Genomic DNA, 21,689 nt, shown 5'->3' with positions numbered 1-21,689 from the left:
TTCGAGTATCTTTGATCGTTTAAAAAAAATACTTGTTTAGAAAATTGAAAACTCTACACGAGTATTTTTTTGAAATTTCAAAATTTTTGTTTTCTTTTAAATTACAAGACATTTTATTCGAAAACGGTTAATTTCCAGATTAAAAAATTGGAAAAGTGAAAAATAAAAAAAATACTCGTCTAGATTTCGAAAAATTATATATAAAAATCAAAAAGTAATGAGGTTTGTAAAACTTTATGATTACAAAATAAGTAATCTTAAAATTTAATTTCAAATTGTACCTCGAGTATTTATTTTTTGATCTTTTTATAAAAATACTCGTCTAGAATATTGAAAAATCTACACGAGCATTTTTTTTTAATTTGAAAATTTTTTTTTTTTCTAAAGTTATAAACTTTTTCATTTTTAAAATGGCGGGTGTCGGCTAACTTCACGGTCATGACTAAAAAGTATACTCGAAAGTTTTCATTTTCATCAATTATTTATTAATTATTCTTATATTTATTTAAATAATGGTTGTACTCAGAATTTGATAAATTGTAGTGATGAAATTATTAGAAATAAAAATATATTTATCAGATAATGAATGATAGTAAAGTATATACATACATATATTTTTTTAATAGAGGATGATTTCAATTTATTATAATAATAATACTATATTTTTATTGATGTTAATGTTGATTTTAACTTGAATCGTCCAGGCAGCACCAATCGCATCGCAAGAATCAATTTCACAGAATTGCCGGCAATGATGGAAATTGCGATGCAGGTATTTTGGTTTTGAAATCATTCCTCAAGCACTCTTCGACCTTCAGCGCTTCTCTGTATCCCGGAAATAAATTCTCATACTGCTGTGGATCAGCTAAACTCTGACCGGCTTTTTTATTCACAGCCGACAATTTATCCTTCCACAGCTTTACTACATAAGATATTTTACTGGGTGCGTAAGCACGTGCAAAAAACGCAGCCTCGGGAATGCGATCAGTTTTTATTAAAATTTCAAGACAATCGTCGACTTTGCCCAGCAGGAAGTTTGACAAAAATGATATATTATTTTTTCCACTTTCATCGGCAGCTTGCCCGAGTTTTTCAATCATTCCGGCATTGCCAGTACTTGTTGCCAGTAATAGTAACCCACTAAAATCTTGTGCGTGGTGTAGGCATTCTTGTGCAAGTCTTAATTTCCCTTTTTGAGTGGCGAGTGAGGCCAATTGTTGCCACTTTTGCTGGCTGCTGGCTTCTTCGGCAAGAGTGTGCGCGGTCTCAAGATCACCAAGGGCGAGAGCGAGCTCAAATCTGTGCTCGGGATCCGTGGAGACTTCGAGCGCTTGTCGTTTGAATCCTTGTTTCTCCAGGAAATGAGCTACTCTAGTACGGTGTTCTTTGGGTACTGTCGGCAGAACGCGGTTAGCTGTCTCGAAGTCTTTGCGCATAACCGCTGTCTGATACTCCAGGACCGAGAGTAAGAGTGAGTAAGACACTATTGCTAATTCTTTGTCACATAAATACAGACGATTGTCTTTGGGAACGTATCCAAGGAGATACATGGGACGGTCTAGATGGGAAATAGTTACTACTTCCCCACCAACGAAGTAATTTATGCGATTTACACTGTTAGTGTAGATGAAACAGTCTCCGATCCAGCAACCGGTTTTTACTACTTCACTCATTTCCGCAACCATTTCAAATGCGTCTTCGATATCTTCGGCATTCTCGTCGGCGTTTGCAACTATTTCGCTGTGGTACTTGAGTATAAAGTACTGATCGGTGGTAGCGAGAGCTATCAGTGATGCATTTTCAGCCCAGTAAACGTGGGTCGGTTGAATGTCGATACGTCTTATGAGTCTTAGGTTTTCCCAATCAAAGAATGACAGCCCAGAGACTGATGACACTCCTAAAAGGAATCCACCAAATATTCCTGTAAAAAAAAAAAGTTATAAATCGATAAATCTAGTTATAAATTTTTAAGTGATAAAAATAAATTACCATCAACACCAAAGTCTGGTTTCAAAGTTTTCTTTTCCTTGAAGTTCTTAAATACTTTAACAACTGATGAGCTTTCACGGACAGCATACTGACTAGAATCAGCAGCCCAAACAAACTCCAGAGCTTGGCCAAAAGCTTTGTTTCTCAACGCCATTGAAGTATAAATAATGTATTCTCCATCCCCGCAGACGACCAGGAAACGTCCATTGGGATTGTGTTGGATTGTCTGAGGATAAATTTCGCAAGCGCCCATATCTTTGACTGCCAGCGGCAAACGCTCTCCATCTTGTACTTCTTCTCCCATAGCTTTCAAATTAACCTGCTGTATTTCGCTATGTCTCGCCCAAACAATTTTACCACCCATCGAGTCCATCGATACGGCTGGCTCTTCTCTTCCAACTTTGATCATCACGCTTCCTTCGTCGTAACCTATCGCTACATTGTTGGAGCCGCGCATACTGGAAATAGTCCAGACCCGCTCGAACCCATAGTTGAGTGAGGATTCTAATCTGTAAGTACCCGCATGCCATATTCTCACCGTCCCATCTTCGGAACCCGTTAAAACAATAGGAAGCTCGGGATGGAAACATACTGCTGATATATTTTGTGTATGTCCTTCAAGAGTCTGCACACATGTTTTGTTTTGGTAGTCCCATATTTTGACGTATCTGTCATCAGCACCAGATATCAAATACGGTTTATCACCTCCGTGATAATAATCAACGCAATTGACTCCTTTCTCATGACCTTCAAGAGTGAAATTGGCATTTGACGATCCAAGTTGCCAGACTTTGACTGTTCTGTCGAGTGATGCACTTGCAAATGTATTGTTGTCTTTTGGATTAAAAACTACTTGCATCACATAATGAGTGTGTCCCTCAAATATTTGCTGTCCACGCCATGACTTTTCCCAATTCCACAGTTTTATCAACATGTCATCTATTAATTAAATTATAAAATTTATAATATTTTTTTTAACTTATCAATTACTTTATTATTATACTAATTACAAGTTTTTAATCAGATTATTTATCAAATAATTCTCTCATTGATTATTAGAAGTTGCCAATCTTTTTTTACAGAAATTAATATAATATCATAAAATTTATCAGTAGTTGGTTTACCTTTTGGTAAAACTCCAAAGCTCTACTTATTTTTTTCGTTGATAAGATATTTTTGACAATATGGAGAAGTCAATAGATAATCAATGAGTAATTGATTTGACATACAATTGAATGAAAGACATATAGACTCCACGTTGCTAATTTTCTTATATATTTAGGATAACTATAAATACTTACCACTGCTTGTAAGTATAAAAGGTTGTGTCGGATGTACAGCAATACATCTGATATAATCACTGTGTGCTTCAAATGAATGTACACGTTCCAATGTATTGTAATTGAACACGCGAACTTGCATATCATCTGAACCAGTGACAACCCAATTTTTCCTGGGTACAAATTTTGATGTTCTTACCGGAAGATCACATACTTCAAAGGTTTTTACCAGTGTCTGTGTCTCGTGGTTCCAGATGTTTACATTTCCTTGGTAAAGTGAACATAACATCCAGGGTTCTGTTGGATGGAGATCGACACTCTTCACTCTGTCAGACCTGGCGGTCAATTTGCGTTTTATGTCCAGTCTCAGAGGCTGAAAAAATCATTTTTATTATTATGGACGGATTGTGATCAATTTTTATTGTACAGTAGATAATTTAAAGAGGTTATATTGTGGGATTTTAAATATTTATGGTTGTAATTAATTTTAAATTAAATAATTTAATAATAAACTCGTACCATGTTAAATAAATTCAAAATTTTGATTAAGAAGTTGAATTAGAGATGATGAAATTTTGAGGAATAAAATGTGTGGCAGTTTTGACGTGTCTAAATAAAGAGAGGAAGTGAAATGTTTTTTTTATAGGAATTATGGGGAGGAAATTGTTGAAGAAAGTGGATTTGAATATTTCAACATGTACTTACCATTGTTAATTATTTTGTGGCGGATAAAAAAGCTGAAATATTATTTATCTTGATAAAATATATATTTTTAACAGATCTAAACAAGACACCGCTGCCATGAAGTTAGGACGTGGCTATGGTGGTTCTAAAAACTCTGAGTAAATCCAAGATTATAGTAAACGATGAAAACTAGCGTTCAATGGTTTTGAATGTTTTCATCAACAAAATGTATAAAATTTCCATGTGTACGTCATTTCTTACACAAAATCGGCAGGAAAGGTAGGGACGAGGAAGTATTGCTACCATCAGAACACTGGTTTATAGAGTTGAAGATACTTTAAATAGATGGCGCTCGATGATGAAAATTTAAAAATATCGCGGGAACCGGTGACCATGGCCGAGCGGTCTAAGGCGTAAGAACTAGGCCTCTCGATCACTGGCCAGGCGTGGGTTCGAATCCCAGCGGTTGCCGAAAGAATTTTTCACACAAAGAGTGTGAGGTCTTTCGGACCTGAGGTTCGTCCCGTCGCCGATGATGAATTTGATCTGGTTTAAATATTGAATTTGATTTGATGGAGATGTGAATTTGATTCGTATACGAATTCGACTCGATTGGCTGGATTGGGAATGCCCAAGGCCTTAATATACATATATATACTGAAAAAAAAAAAAAAAAAAAAAAAATATCGCGGGAACATCAAGTCGGATACGTCATAGGTAAAATTTCTACTGCGTATTATATGGAGGGTAAAAGTACCTGTCATAATACTGCGGAATAACTAAAACTCTGAATGAACTTTTTCTGGCATTGGGAAATTCTTGTGTTGAAAACGCAAGAGCTACAGAATGAATTATTGCAGCTCAGGATTCGTACAGTAGCAAAGTGATGAGTATTTTAAGATACATCTGGTCATGCATTCTTTTGTACGTAGCCCCGATTGGACCAATTGAAAGTCATTCGTATTCAATCGGAGTTTTAAAACAGGAACTTACAAGCATACGAATGCGCAATTGTATAACAAAATTCTATTCTCGAGTATTTTTTAAAAAAATAATATGCTAGTATATTTATATACAATATATTTATGTTGTAAAATAACTATAAAAAATATGATAACTAAATAAAATTATATTGTGCATTGAACCCTTCAGAAACGAGAAAACTGTACGCTACGCTCTATTTCCCAAAAAAACGTTCGTTAGATTTGATATTTTTAGTCTGGAGTAGTAGATATCATATCTCTAGCTTTTCAACAATTATCAGTCAATGAAACCCTTTCTCCAGAACCTGAAAACTTCATATTTTCTAGCCGGTAATAACTTTAAATGGTTTAATTTTGTCCCGTAGCAGCTAAAAACTACAGATTCTTGATCTCTCGGAATAAAAAAGACGTAAATTTCAAATTTAAATGATTGAAACAACCACGTAAACGAAAATACCGCATCATCAATTGCATGAAATTAACCGAAAACTATATAAGTATTGAAATTAATTCACGAGCTCAATGATAATAAAATTTTAGTACAATACTTTAGATATTAAATGTATCATCACTTGATTGTATTTTATGTATTGTCGTAAATTGCTTTTGAAATAGATTAAAATTGTATTGTATATAATATACAATTACCAACGAAGTGCAAGAACAAAACAATAATTGAAAAATCACTGAAGATAACCCATCGCGATTGTAATTTCTCATGGTGTAGTCTACTTCTGAGTTATAATGATTATAGAAAAGTACTAGGCGTACATGTATATATATATGTATACATATATATTTACAGAAGCCTTGAGTTAGTTTTTACATGCTCCCGATTCGCAATTACACTTTTGGCTCATTAGTTTTAGCATTTCTTACTTTCGCGATCCAGCAAGTAAAAGTAGGTTGCGCTCGGAAAAATATCTACTCTCATGTCCATTACAGAGAATAAAATCACAGAATAGAATTGCTTTCAGATTAAACAGTATATACATCTGTTTAATACATTCTTATTATCGCTTAAATAGCATACACTCAAATAATGTCACGGTTTATTTTCATAAAATCACATCTCATCCTTTCCACAAATCATCGTATCAACAAAACTTTTGACTTTTTTTAAAATTTTTTCCCACATTCAATTCTTTTTTTAAAAAAGATCTTACATTTTTTAAAACTTTTACAATGGAAAGTAAATTTTTTTGTTTGTTTAATAAATAAATTTATCATCATTAAGGACCTTGTTTATTATATCAAGTCTATGACGTCTTTTGTTACAATTGTTACGTATTATTCGTGTGAATTTATGATTAATTACAGACGCGAAAACAATGTACCTGTATTTAAAACTTTTACTTGTACTCACTACTGATACGGAAGTAAAACTTTTTATTTTTTATAAATATAAATAAGTAAATAAAAAGAGCATTATAAATTTACAGACATTTTTCAATCGGCCATGAGTTTAACATACAATACCAAGTTCATATAATATTTATATTTATACTATCAAATTGTATGTAGCAGCAGTTCATCTTCTTTTTAACTTCCGTCTTAACCAGAAGACATGTGTATTGTTTACGTCTTATCTGAGTCAAGGCTGAAGAGGTTCGTACCAGATTTAATTGCATTTTTCTGTTTGTTTCTTTCATTCCGTACATCATTCAACATTTTATTTGTTTGCCAGTTTTGGTTGTAACTCAATTACATGTTTCATCTAATGCTTTTGTTGATAAACTTCTATCCTGATTTTTTTTTTTAACTCAGTTTAGTATTTTATTAATTGCTCACAACAATTTATGTCTATTAATGTAATTATTTAATTATGTTATGACTTTCTGCTGTTGTATGACCTTTGATACTTGAATCATATATATGTACTTTAATTTTCAGTGGATTATTTACGGATGTATCACGATTATTTTTCAGGGTCAGTGAATTTTATGATCCTGAAGTTAGCAGACAATTAGTAATTTTCGGATTTTTTTTCCAACGAATAAAATACAAAAAAAAAAAATCAAAAATATGCGCATGTAGAAAATTTAAAAAACTATGAGTGCAATTTTTTCAAATATTTTTTTTTTAATAATTTATCGTTTAAAAAAAAGTCCAAAAATTATTAGACGTCGGCTAACTTCAGTATCATTAGTTTTTAATCATCCGTTAAATTTATGATACTGAAGTTAGCCGACGTCTAACAATTTTTGAATTTAAAAAAAAACGATAAATTATAAAAAAAAAAAACATTTAAAAAAATTGCACTTGTAGTCTTTTAAATTTTTTGCATGTGCATATTTTTAGTTTTTAGTTTCTTCAAATTTAATTGTTCAAAAAAAAATCCAAAAACTTTTAATTGTCTGCTAACTTCAGGAAAAGTCCAAAAATTATTGGACGTCGGCTAACTTCAGTATCATTAAATTTTGATGATTTTTTTTTTCATTTCTTATTTTTATAGTAAAATCCAAAAATTTTTAATAAAATTCATCATGGAAATAAATTTGTTTTTTTTTAGATTAATTTTTAAATTGTAAAATTGTAATAATAAATTTTTTTTTGTTATTATTTTTACGAATTAAAAAAAAAAATCAAAATATTGATATTTTTATAAAGAAAAAAATAAATTTAATTAACGACAAGTGAGATATATGTTAATAAATCAATCTGCATAAAAATAAAGTAGTTAAATAAAATTAAATTACTTAAAATAGTTAGCTGATGCAATCTTGAATCTTTAATTTAAAAAAAAAAATCAAGGCTGTGACCTAAACGACGAATTTGCTTACAGAGTTCGTTCAACGGACTCTAAACGGGTCATATCATTTGTAAATTCGTATATAGTGAATAAATAATAATCATTTAAACAAACTCGTGATATCAGTTAGCCATATATTTATAACTATAACCCAATATATATGTATATATGTGTATATAAAGCCCTAAATGTTCTCAATTACAACGTCAATGAATTCTATATCGGGTTACAAGTTACATCGACGCGAATTATTGCAGAAAAAAAATTTCTCAGTCACATTGAACACACAAATTAACAGCACAATTGTTTTACAATTCAATTGAATTCAAGTGTTTATATATTTATAGTGTAATGAATATAATCAGCATCTAATAAAGATTTTTTTTCTGAAGCCTACTAGGGTACTTGACATTTTGGATGAGAGATCAAGTTCATTTCCTTACTTATTATTTATGAAATAGTATATATACATTCATATTTGTAAATATACATGTATATTTTATTTAATAAACGAATAAATTCATGATAACTGGCGTAAAAATTTATTTCAAAGATAAATAAATCATTTCTATTTTATTAATTTAATTTAAAATATAAAAGCTCAAACAAATTAGCAAACTTTCACTCAATTATAATTATCTCAGCAGTTAAAGTTCAATTAAATATATTAGACTTTACAACAGTGTACCGAGTGATGTTTTATGTATATATTACTATACTAGTTAATGCTGTATTTAACTCTCGTCATAACAATAAAAATATAATTGTCTTTTAAAGTCAGCCAGCAGGAGGTCGACACGCGTGCCAAGTTCGCGGTCTTCTGTGTTGTTTATTTACACATACATATACATTTATATACATATATATGTTGTGATTCTTCGAGGAGGATTAAATTTTATGAATGATAATGCAGAGATCAGAGGAAAAATATAATAGAATGTGATGGAAAAATTAAATTATTGTAGATTTTTATTTTTGACGTCAACATTGTGGCTCTGTAATGCGAAGTGTTATTTTATTTTATTGGCTTTACGTCATGACTGTGTTATGGTTCGATGTTTGTAAATATTTTATAAAATTTATTTAAAACACAAACATATTTTCAAAGTCAGGCGACATACTATTTTTAATTTGTTCATATAGTAATTACTTATTTTAATTATTTTGTTTTCAAAGTCTGTGCGACCGTTGGTTTGTCGTTATCGATTCAAAAATTGCGATCTAAAAGATATAGTGATATTTTATTGATAAATTAATAAATTAATTGATAAGTTTTAAGATAAACAAAAGTCTCTTACAGTCTCATAAAATCTACAACAATTGGTGATTTAAAACTTTTTTTATTTCATTTAATTGACCGTGACCGAATTGCTATCTCAAGACAATTATTTTTTTTACTAAATGACTGCTATTTAATCTTTCTCAGATGAATTATTTTTTTATCTCCCTGAGAAAGTAAACAAGTTGAATCAAATTAATTCTTGTGTATACATCCTTGATTGTAATTTATGTGGACACATATATGTATATATATTGATGTCAAATATTTGACAGACTATAATTGGTGACAAATGTGTCTATAAATAGACCGGATTTTAAAAATTAGTTATGATTAATTTAAGTAAGCATATTTATTTATATAAATAGCCATATGATATATTTTTGCTGTCGTGGGCTTACGTAAAAAATTGTCATGTTTATTTTTTTGAGGCTTATGTAGTAAGTAATTTTTAAAAAATGATCTATTGCCCAATAATTATGACATTTTTTAAGAAACAAAGTGTGGACAGAACATTATGCTAATAACTGAAGTATAAAAGAATGAAATTATTATGCAAAAATTTAACGATTAAATAATTGTACAATCTCTGTTAGCTCATAATCAAATCATTACTTTATCAGCGAATAACTTTGTTGAAGGAATTCATCCGTTTCTTCCGCTAAATTTATTGCATCAATTATCATATATACATATATATGTGTATAAAGTTATTACTTTTTATGAGTGAACTTGATACTTTTTTAAATTGTCTATAATCATGTAATTTAAATTTTTAATAGTCAAATAAATTTATTTGCTTATTAAATTTTTAAATTTTAAAGTAAGTGTCTGAATCACTGGTGATTAATTTTATTATATATAGGTTTGGTTACACATAATAAATTATATCAACAGTAGTGGGTGCTGTATCCAATGAACCCAGACGCTGCTTGATAAAATAAGTGTGGATATAAATAATAATAATGTATATAAGAATACTAATAGAGTGAATATTAAAGAGAAGTAATCATTAATTTGTGTCCATATCCTGTAACTCAATGCTCAGTAAAAATGTCTCCGAGTTAACATGAACTTTAATGTGTCATGTCTTAGTCGTATCGTACTTGGTTCCATTGATTTTATTTTTATGTCTTCTTTTATTCTCTTATTACATTCGGGGACACGGACATGAGTTTATCACTATTCACATCATTGTTCATCCATCACTATATATTCCATACATTTATTGTATGCCATTGTATACGGATGTTTAATTTTATTTCTCTTCCTTAAACTCGAGGTCTTTTGGTTTAATCAAAAAATCCTCTTAGAATAATAATTATTATATTTATTTTAAATAATTCATTATCTTGTTCCGATCTTTGTTTGAAATTAACGATACAATTTAAATTTATTTTCAGAAATTTGATTTGATTATTCAGTGAAAAATTTATGATCCTGAAGTTAGCAGACAATTAGTAATTTTCGGATTTTTTTTTTCAAAAAATGAATTACAAAAAAAAAAAACTAAAAATATGCACATGTAGAAAATTTAAGAAACTACAGGTGCAAGTTTTTCAAATATTTTTTTTTTTACAATTTACCGTCTAAAAGAAAATCCAAAAATTATTAGATGTCTGCTAACTTCAGAATCGTAAAAATTTAAATTACGTCAATTATCAATTTCATTCACGCAAAATAATTTTAAATGTTTAAATAAGTAAACATATGTTTATGTTATCTATTATTTATTATTTATATTGAGATGTGGATCGAAATACGCTTTCCCGAGTTTACATGCTCTAACGCTTATTACCCTATGTAATTTTCCTATTAAAGCATTACTACTTTTACAATGAGTTCTAATAATACCGTTTTCTTGACATGATTTATGTGATAGATGTGTAGGTGTGTGAATAAAAAAGATGGATTATTTGATAACAATTACTAAGATATTTAAATTCAATTATCTTATATTTTCCATTAGATTTTTTTTTATTTGAATAAGAACCTGTTTTTTTTTTTTTCTTTTAATTATTCAATAATTTTATTTATCATTTTTTTTTTTTTTATAAAGACAAGGACATAATTACTAACCCCTGATCGATTAGGTTTGCTACTGACATAATACTCTATCTAAATATAATATCCATCGATCATATAAATTATCTACGCTACTGATTATTATTATTATTATTGGCCGTAACATGACATACTTGAAGTGGTTGGAGTAAACTTTTAGAAATGCTGCCAATAAAAAAACCTTTGTCTTATGATTTAGCTAAATTAATATATCAATTGATGTAATTTTTAGCTCATGATTACAACACGAGATATTAGTGACAGAAGTTAATTATTTAATGATAAGCTCTGATAATGATGATGATATTGATAACATGTCTTGATAAAATGTAACGACGTATTTGAATGAATAAATTATTGGTTACTAGATACGAATAGCTTTTGAAAGAGAATCTATCTAAATATGTACACTATAAAAAAACGGAGTTCGAAGTGATTACGGATTTTATTTCAATCTGAATTCACTCTGTCACTTGGAGTTTTTTAAAAAATTACTCCGCATAAGGAGTAAATAGGGAGATTTTTTCAGCGGAGTGATTTGGGAAAGATCTGGATCTTATTTCAGTCCACATTAGGGTGGTCGTTAAAAATTAAATTTTCTCAGACGCCCCATAAAAAGCTTCTTTTTAGTGAAAAAATACCTGAGGAATTTGGTTTTTTCGTTCTCCTTAAAATGCTCAATTGATAGGATATAAAAACAGTTTTTTCAAAATATCTTCATAAATACAAATTTTATAAAAAAAATGAATATGACTTTTTTTGTCAAGAATTTAATTTCCTACAAAATTGTTCCTATAGTTTTTTTTTTTATCTGCACATTTCATGAGATATTTGAAAAAATCCGCGATTGCATCGAAAAATGAACTTTGATCGTCCTGCGGCACGTGTTCTTTTTACTTAAAACGAAAAAACCAAATTCCCCAGGTACTTTTTCACTAAAAAGAAGCTTTTTATGGGGCGCCTGAAAAAATTTAATTTTTAACGGCCACCCTAGTCCACATGTACTCCGATTCCGAGTTTCGATATTAAAATAAACTTCACTTCGGAGTAAATTTCACTCATTCGTCATTTATTTCGCAATCACTTCGGATTTAATCCGTGTTTACTCAAAAAATTTTTTACAGCGTACAGAATTACTGATTGAAAATTAATTTATTTGAAATTTATCTTATCAGTAGAATGATTGATTACTATATATCTGTTAATCTACTGATCCATTAATTATAGAGGAGATGAGCAGATTTAATGACAATGTGATAGTGTGATAATAAAAAATTGATGCACTGTTAGAGTAAGCAGTAGTGAATAATTGTATGTTATTATTTTTTAATTCTAGAGTAATTTAAAATGGAAAAAAAAATATTTATTGTTGTGAGTTTGATAAATTTAACGTTACTGATGTAAAGATTTAACGGTTTGATAAAATGAATTGAAATGTGTTATTTGTGTCATAAAATTAATTTGATGATTCGTGAAAATTAGATTTTTTTTGTCATCATTGTTGCAGTCGAGTCATGCTTTATGTTGGACTAGATTTCTCTGCGTATCAAGAAAGATTATGAAGTTTAACAAAATTGTAATGAAAAATATAAAATTATTAAAATAATTAAATTTATAATAATTAAGACTGTAACTGTTGTTTTAATTTTAGAACGAAAGTTTAAACTTTAATTGCATTGTGATTTTTGTTTTATTTTCATTACAAGACAGTTTATTATAAATTTATAAAAATAATTTTTCATTAAAAAATAAAAATATGTAATTTTTCAGACGTTCAAAAAATATTTATTTTAGTTTTTAAATTTTATGAAAAATAATCATCTATTTGGATAAGAAAATTTTTTTCATTCTGAACAAATTTTTGTTCGTGTGAAGAAAAATTTAAGTGGATAAATTTGGTAATTAATAAAATATGAATTTTTTTTTTTTTCCATAGTAAAGTAATTAAAATACATTTTCAAAATTCAAACGGATTTACGATAAAACTTTTATTTATAATCTAATGAGTCTATATTGAATAAGATTCACATCTGCGCGTTGACAAATAATAATTCGTCGAATTTCGGTAACGTACGTAGTAACTCGGATTTTCCGTGGCGTAGATCGCCCAACATTCAGTCGAATCTTTTCACTTCTACTTCATGCCAGAAGGATGCTATGCGTCTCCTAATGAATTTTAAAATTTTATATAAAAATTATTTTTTCACATCCGAAAAATCTCAAACGTAATTTTTTTGTGTTAAAAAAAATTGTGGCAATTAAACATTTATGATTACTTCTAAAAAAAAAAATATTATGCAAGAACTAATCAATGATGACAGTGAAACCTGCGATTCGATGTTTCTCAAGGTAAACAAATAATCAAATACTTAAGAAACGATAAATTTCAATATTTTGATATCTAAATGGATAAAAAAAATTAATTACTCCGAAACTCTTGATTTGTGTCATCAATAATAATAATAATTTTGAATTATTAAAAATGTCAAGTATTTAGTAAGACGAATTGTGTAACGACCTAATCATAATATAATGATAATTTTTAGTGAGCATCAATTGTTGATATATATATATGTATATGTATAACATACAGATTAACAGATATATAAACTAATATCTTTAGTGAATCAATATACGTCAAAACAAATAAATCAGTTTACTGTGGAAAGCACGAGAGTTGTAATATCTTACTATACTATCATCCCAATCACGTTTAGTTTTGCGATTCGTGCGTATATTTCGTGAGAAGATGCGAATGGGAGGCTGAATAACGCGCAATGTCATGCCGCGGTCGTTAACAGCAGTATAGTGAGAGCCTCTTTACTACATATATAGTAGAGCGTGCGCTTACTAAGTTTCAATTCAGTCTCTTTCAACCCACGCGACAACACAAGCTCGTGATAACCAAAAGTATTAATAGTAAACGTGTACTGATAATCATTAGTTTTTTTTATTACCGCCATTATATTTTTTGAATTTGAAAATTTAAAAAAAAAAAAAAAGACGCGGTAATTAAAAAAAAAAAATACAAGTTCAATTTCACTTGCGAGGGTGAGTGAAAAAAAATAAATTGTGAAAAAATTTTAATCTTGCAATAAATTATCATAAATTAGTTTGATATTTATTTAATTAATGATTATACTTAGAGTTTGATAAATTGTAGTAATGCAATTATTAGAAATAAAAATATTTATCAGATAATGAATGATAGTAAAGTATATGTACATACATATATTTTTTATAGAGGGATTATTTAAATTTACGATGACTATAATTGTCATTTTTTATGCTTGGGTTTATATTTAATTGACTTTAATGTTGATTTCTCCTTAAATTCTTCAGGTAGCTCCGATCGCATCGCCAGAATCAATTTTAAACGACATGGAGCCAAGTAACATATCAATTGTCACTTCAAATGGTCCTGCTGATAGCAGTATTGGAAAGTCTAAGACAACAATAAGTCTACCATCAGCAACAAAATTTAGCAATGCCGCGAAAATCAAAGCTCCTTGTAAGTAAAAAAATTTATTATTATTTACAAATTATTAATATGTGCATAAAAAAAACAATAATTGTTATTATTATCGAAGTAACCAGTGACAGAGTAATCAGTAAATAATACGATTTAAAACATTAATGACATTGTCATAATTTTTAATCGCGATAATTAATAGTCTTATCTTGAAATTTATAGCCCGTGCGTTTAAAAGTTCTAATTAAATAACAACATCATGCCAGTAATAAATAAACTAGTCTCAACTTCAAAATATATTTGCAGATTTAAATAACCTTGGCTAGTATTTAAAATAGTAATTATTATTTTTCATTTATTAATATTTAAGTAAAAATAAATTGAACGATTGCCAAAATAAATAAGAGCAGTAACGGTAAACACATATAAAGTTTTTTTATATGTTAATAAATGAAAGTAATTTAAGGTTTTGAATTTAAATCTTTTTTAAAATACGATAAATAAGTCACTCGATTTTATATACAGTTTACTCCATCACAGAATACTTAATAACAACTGTATCTTTGGCACTGATCCCAGTTCTCACTAGAAAGCAACACGAGTTTTTTTATAAATAAATGATAAAAAATTATTTATACCTAATGTTCGATCAATGATCATTGTTTTCAAACCCGTCCAGGAGGCTCGTCTCGAGTATTTATTAACAATAAACAAGGACTCAATCAAATAATTGGCTCTCAATGTCAATAACTTATTAAGTAACTAATTTGATTAGAGTGCCTCTAACTATTTATTTGCTGTCAATTTAACGATTAATTTTTTCGTTTTTCATAATTTTTTATATTAATTGGATATCAGTAATTATTTTAAGTAGCACGATATGTAAAATATGAAATTTTTTAAAAGTCCATGACCGATTCTCTAAATATATACCCTTTGCTAAATATTTCCCGTTAGTATTGATCCACTCTGGATGCTGCGTTATATTTTATATATACACATATATACACATATCTATACTGTATACTATATATATATATACATAGTCTGGCGTTTTAAATTATATGCGATAACCCAAGAATTAATACTGATTATATATTTATATATAATCTACATTGCGGAAGTAAAAATATCTTGTAAATTTATTAATTAGCAATTTTTTTTTTATATTAATTTCTGATTCAATTCATCATTTTTTTTCTCGCGGTATTTTATTGCAGTTTCAAAATTTTAAATAACGCGCTATAAATGATGATATGTTACATATATTTACATGACACAATTATTGCAAAACAATATATGTATATATCAGTAGGTATTACCTATTTTGTTTATAGTTCATTGTTTTGTAATAATTGTGTCATGTCAATATATGTAACATATCATCATTTATGGCGCGTTATTTAAAATTTTTGAAACTGCAATAAAATATCGTGAGAAAGAAAATGATGAATTGAATCAGAAATTAATATAAAGAAAAAAATTTTCTAAATAATAAATTTACGATGTATTTTTACTTCCGCAATATAGATCATTGTCTTTCCTCATTCATTTGTTTATAAAAAATCCAACTTGATTTTCTAAAGATATTTTGTTTTATTGTTCTTACAATAATAGGTGTTTTGCTAACACCACTATTATTATTATTACTTTTTTTTATACATTACTTCACAATGAAAATGAAAGTTTTTTAATACCCGATTGTTTATTTGCTTTAATAAAATTTCTAACTAGACTATAAGAACAAAAAGTATATATTAATAATGAATTTCCAGATATTTTAGATTTTTAAGTATGAAAAAATTTAATTATACAGAAATTTTTATAGCAAAAGATTGTAACTTATTTCTTAGAAATTAATTTATCGAATTATTTTTTTTACGTGAACAGTAGTAATGAATAATGAAAAATAAATAATTTTTTTTATCCAAGAATTCTTTGACGTTTGTTAGATAGAATATAATTTTTAGTTATCATAATATTACACGTGTGAGTCTGCTAAACAATAACCTTTAAAAATAAATTATGCAATAAATGTCATTTCAATTATCTAATATAAATAATAATAATGTGTCATACTTTTGATATTAAATTGCATTTTTTTTTATCTACTAAATTCTTTTGCCTGTAAAATGTTCATCAGAATTCAAAATTTTTTAAATATTTTACAATCATTTAAAAATAAATATTTGAGTTACACATTTTTTATTTATTTTGAAAGTTTTTAAAAAAGTATATGGATTGAATGAGTGAAAATTATCAAGGCATGTAGTTTGAGATTTACGAGAGTGTTGAAGAATGAGAACAAGTTATTTGTGCAAATTTTACAAACAGGTAGTTCACTTATGATGAAGAAGCCATAGGTCATTCACCTGTGGCCTGTTAAACTTGACCTACTGTAACACTTGCTATATAATATCCTATATATATATATACATAAATATATATCCTAATATACTAAATCATATGAGTATCTATTAAATTTACTCGAAAACAATATAAATGTATTATTAAATTGATTAATTCAATTAATCATAAAATTATTTATAAAATTTATCGGAAAAAAATATTAACACGATAATAAATTAATAACTCATAACTAATTAATCAATCAATTAAAATTATTTTTAAAGAAAATACTTGAAGAGTTTTTTTACAATCGTTGAAATTTAATTTAAAAAATTTTTACAATAAAAATTTATATTTATTATTCCAGGTGTTGAAATTAAACAGAAAAAAAGTAACACGGTATTGATGTAAATGGAAAGAAACTGTTGATAAGATTGTTTAATAATATTGATAAAATCTGCTTGCGACAATAAAAAAAATTCCACGTATTAAAAGTTTTATTACGGATGATTTGTTAATAAAAAATTAAATTGCAATTAATTTGAACTTTGCAATAAATTTAGCGGAAATAAAATTACAAAATTGAATTTACAATAAACCCGGAAATTTTAAACTATTAATCAAAAGTTAAATAATAACGATGGTTAATAGTTATGAAATAATTGTGCGATAATATTAAATGATTGAATAGTTGCATTACGCTATTGTTTTAAAATGCGGTAATATAAACAATTATGCAATAAAAAATATGCGGAAATTAGTATCTAGTAATTTAATATTTATTTTATTTTATTTGTAATCTAATGATAATTTATGAATATTTAAATTTAAATAATGATAAGAGAAATCCTCTTTAGTAACTGATGAAAACAAATCGATATCTGCTGCGCGTGCATTTACCGATAAGCGATTAAAAATAATAAATATTTTTTTTCTTTTTGAAATTCAATAATTAAATAAAAATAAATTGCCTGAATTAAAATGAATTTACAATGAAAAATAATAATAATTTCACATCATAATATATAATTTAATAATTTTAATAACTCTCTTTGCTTTCATGATTCTTTTAATGAGTCTAGGATAATAATTTTCTATGTACTATCTACTACTTAAAATAATTAAATAAAAAATAACTATACAATGAGACTGTACCAAAAATAAGTGAAAGTAACTTTCATTCGCGTGCAAAATAGTAAATTACTAGACAAATTATTTTTAAATATTATTGTTAGTGTTGTTTGTTGTCTGTTTTTTATGCTTATTAAAACTCAAACTACGTAAATTTAGTTGTTATTCACATTGTCTAGAGCAATTGTATGACATTTGAATAATTAAACCAGACAATGAATACATTTTTTTTTATTTACTAATTTAAAAATCGCTTTTAGTTTTTTTTTTATTAAAATTATAAAATCATAGCTGGCAATTTAGAAGTTGTTGTAAAAATAAAAATGTCAAGTTTGTTGGTAATATTGTACTTGTTAAATTAAAAAATTAAATTACATAAGATAATTATGTGCGGCTATTGCAATTTAGTCTGCGGGTACCGCCTCTTAGTGATAATTTGCATAAAACCACTTGCATATTTTCATTTTCACATGTTAATTTTATGTTGACCTCTAAATAATGGTTATATGCACTAATATAGCAATGATAATAATAACAATTAAATATTATGGCCATTAAATAATTTAATGTTTAGTAAATATGTGGTAATAATTACAAATTTGTTAAAGGGCTTAAAAGCTTGTTCGAAGATGAGTGCTCTGCATGGGAAACAACTAAAAGCGGCTTAGCCGAATTAATTGGAACAGCAATGCTAGTGTTTCTAGGATGTATGGGATGTGTTGGAAGTTTAGGAAGCCAACCTTCCTCACTTCAAATATCTTTTACTTTTGGACTTGTTGTCATGCTTGTTATTCAAGTAAGTCACTTATAAATCATTTATACAGCGTAAAAAAACGGGAGTGAATTCGGATTTCATATCAATTCAAATTCACTTCTTCACTCTGAGTCCCGGAGTTTTAAAAATAGATCACTTTGCATACGGAACGAATGGGGAATTTTTTTAGCGAAGTAATTTCAGAGTGATGTGGATTTTATTTTAATCCGCATCTACTCCGATCCGGAGTAAATTTCACTCCGCGTTTACTCCAAAAATTTTTTACGATGTAATGAAATTTTCACTCAAATTATACATGGACCAAATTTTTATTTTAAATTATATGGTTTCATGTCAACCGGAATACGTTTGCTACTAAACGCAAATTAAAACAAAAATGATAAAAATTAATATTTACATTGGGTTAGATTATGCCGACATAGTTCATAGTTAACGTGGGATTATTTGCATTTGATATAATTAAAATTTTTCCGTGCAGTTAAAAAAATATTTGTTTTATAATTTTTACAGAGCATTGGACATATAAGTGGCGCTCATATTAATCCTGCTATAACAGTTGGAGCAGTAGTCATGGGGAAAATATCATTGACCAAAGCATCTGTTTACTTTGTCGCGCAATGTCTTGGTGCTATACTTGGTTTTGGTCTTCTTAAGGTAATTTAATTAACTAATTAACAATTATCATGGATTGGTAATATGATAATAATTATTTAAAATAATTTAAAAGGTCGTAACACCATCAGATGTTCTCGTGAGTTCACTAACTTCATCAACGGAAACATTCTGTATAACAGAATTGCACAACAAGATACCAGTAATTCAAGGATTGTTGGGTGAAATAATTGCGACGGCAGTTCTTATGTTTATGACCTGCGCAATTTGGGATAACCGCAATGAAAAAAATACAGACTCAACGGCCATTAAATTTGGATTGACGATAGCTGCATTGTGTATGGCACTTGCTCCGTACACTGGATGCAGTTTGAACCCGGCAAGATCACTGGGGCCCGCAATATGGAACAACTACTGGAACCACCACTGGATCTTCTGGTTCGGACCCATTGGTGGTTCTTTGCTTGCTTCTGTTTTATACAGATCAGTATTCTCACCCCGTCAGTGTAATTTGCCTGAATGTGCTTCCATTAATACTTCTCAAAAGGCCGAGGTAATTAATTATTTTATAATCATTATTATCACATTTTATTTACTTGAAAATTTATAAAAATTTTTATTTGGTTTTTTTCAGATCTGAACCCAAAGTGGAAATTAATAAACTTGTGATTATTGAACTCAGCAGAGTTTTGTTTTTTATGTTGAAATTGTAAAAGAGATTTATGAAATATCGATTGACGGTATTGAGAATGTATGAGTGAGATTTTATAAACAGAATAATGTTAAATGATAATTTATAAAAAAAAGCAATGGATAAAAAAGAAAATGATATAAGCAGTGAAATGCTTTCATCAAATTAAATTTTTTTTTTTTACGAAACAAACATATTTATGGTACTATTTTTACGAATAATTTGATAATCATGTAAAGTAATTGATCAGTATACTTGCCGGTGTATTAGATATTGAAAAAAGACTTAGACTTAATGTCTTGTAATTAAGAAATTTAATGATTTTATGATTTAGTATTAATGGTTGATTATAAGGTAGAGGTACCGTTTGTGGCCACTGCTCCATTTTTGGACATTTAATCCTTTATTTTAATTAATGAAAAAGTGTAAAATTAAATTTGCCTTTTAATAGTGGGATAGAAGTATCTTTAAAAAATTAATTATGTTATTGGGTCTTTTACAAATTATTTTATTTAAATTTTTCAAGTGTCCAAAACTGGCTTCAGTGGCCAAAAACGGTACCTCTACCCTATGTATAATTATTAATTTAAGTCGTGTAAGTTAATATTTAAATTTAATTTAGATTTAGCTACTAATAGACGTTAAATTATTTTTTCAAGTGATTGACGAAAAGTATTTTTCATTAAACGAAGAGAAAGTACTTATAGGTTGTTACTTAATAATAATTATTATTATTTTTTTACTGTTTTCATCACCTTGTGGTTTTTTATAATACTTTGTAAATAAACTTTTTTTTTATTTAAAGATCTCAACACTATCATTGACATATCAGTTGTTGATTCAAGGAAATTATTTTTTTTAAAATTTGACTTATACACAAGAGATTCTTATTGAAATTTTTTTTATGTAAAAAAAATTTGCATGAACTCTTGTTAAAAAAAAAATTTAATTTATTATTTTAAAATGTAATAAAATAAAATTTCGAATATCAATCGCATGCCAAAAATTAATTATAAAGTGATTGAAAATTTTAAGTTTTATTTAAAAATTTTTTTTGTTAGAATAGGGAAGTAAATTTCGATAGTTATAAAATGTAAATTAACGTATTTTTAAAATCTGTTTTAATTAATAGATAAGATAAGACCAGACAAATATAAAAAAATATAATTGTAGAAATATTAAGTCCCTAATGTCCATATCAATAAAGGTTTCGACAATTTCCTTATTCGTCTCTTGTGCAAGAATTATCAATCAATAAAAAACTTTAAATCATTAGAAAAAAAAATTTACACGAAAACAAAAAAAATTAATAATATAATAGTACCTGTAAGTATATATTAATGAAATACTAAAAATATAAAATTTCAATTAAAAAAATGATATTATAGACTCTAGATATTAATAAAATAAACATATCTATGTAAAGATTTAAGTTCGTTACGACTGCTAAGTAAATAAAATGAATTATCATATTTTATAAAGGAGATGTAATTAATAATGAAATATATATATTTAATATACATATTTTTATAGTGTTTTTGATTATTTAAATATTCCTTCATTTATTTCGAAATAAATTGCGAGTAAAAAAAAAAAACATTAATTAAAATAACACGCAAGCATGTGAG

At 27.6% G+C, this 21,689-nt stretch overlaps 2 protein-coding genes across 4 annotated transcripts; one reads left to right on the top strand and one right to left on the bottom strand.

Annotated features, from left to right (window-relative positions):
• Positions 1-490: 490 nt before the first annotated feature.
• On the bottom strand, positions 491-4,185 carry LOC130663417 (coatomer subunit beta'-like). Of its 2 annotated transcripts, none has more exons than XM_057462624.1 (4): positions 3,975-4,185; positions 3,291-3,642; positions 1,990-2,928; positions 491-1,921 (listed from the first exon to the last, which is right to left on the bottom strand). In XM_057462624.1, the coding sequence occupies exons 1-4, from the start codon at positions 3,975-3,977 to the stop codon at positions 735-737; spliced, it is 2,481 nt and encodes an 826-aa protein (XP_057318607.1). In that variant the 5' UTR covers positions 3,978-4,185; the 3' UTR covers positions 491-734. The 2 variants fall into 2 exon arrangements, with proteins under 2 accessions (XP_057318607.1, XP_057318608.1); XM_057462625.1 differs by lacking the exon at positions 3,975-4,185 and adding an exon at positions 3,789-3,888.
• Positions 4,186-13,149: 8,964 nt separating this feature from the next.
• On the top strand, positions 13,150-20,242 carry LOC130663516 (aquaporin AQPAe.a-like). Of its 2 annotated transcripts, none has more exons than XM_057462777.1 (6): positions 13,150-13,380; positions 14,374-14,542; positions 18,592-18,779; positions 19,269-19,412; positions 19,486-19,923; positions 20,005-20,242. In XM_057462777.1, exons 1-6 carry the CDS (start codon positions 13,300-13,302, stop codon positions 20,008-20,010), a joined length of 1,026 nt encoding a protein of 341 aa, XP_057318760.1. In that variant the 5' UTR covers positions 13,150-13,299; the 3' UTR covers positions 20,011-20,242. The 2 variants fall into 2 exon arrangements, with proteins under 2 accessions (XP_057318760.1, XP_057318761.1); XM_057462778.1 differs by lacking the exon at positions 13,150-13,380 and adding an exon at positions 13,889-14,082.
• The last annotated feature ends 1,447 nt before the right edge of the window (positions 20,243-21,689 follow it).

The sequence above is a fragment of the Microplitis mediator genome, chromosome 2, assembly GCF_029852145.1.
Source record: "Microplitis mediator isolate UGA2020A chromosome 2, iyMicMedi2.1, whole genome shotgun sequence".
Taxonomy (NCBI): Eukaryota; Metazoa; Arthropoda; class Insecta; order Hymenoptera; family Braconidae; genus Microplitis; species Microplitis mediator.
The sequence above is the reverse complement of the archived record's forward strand: the minus strand, read 5'-3'. Positions and strand labels throughout refer to the sequence as shown.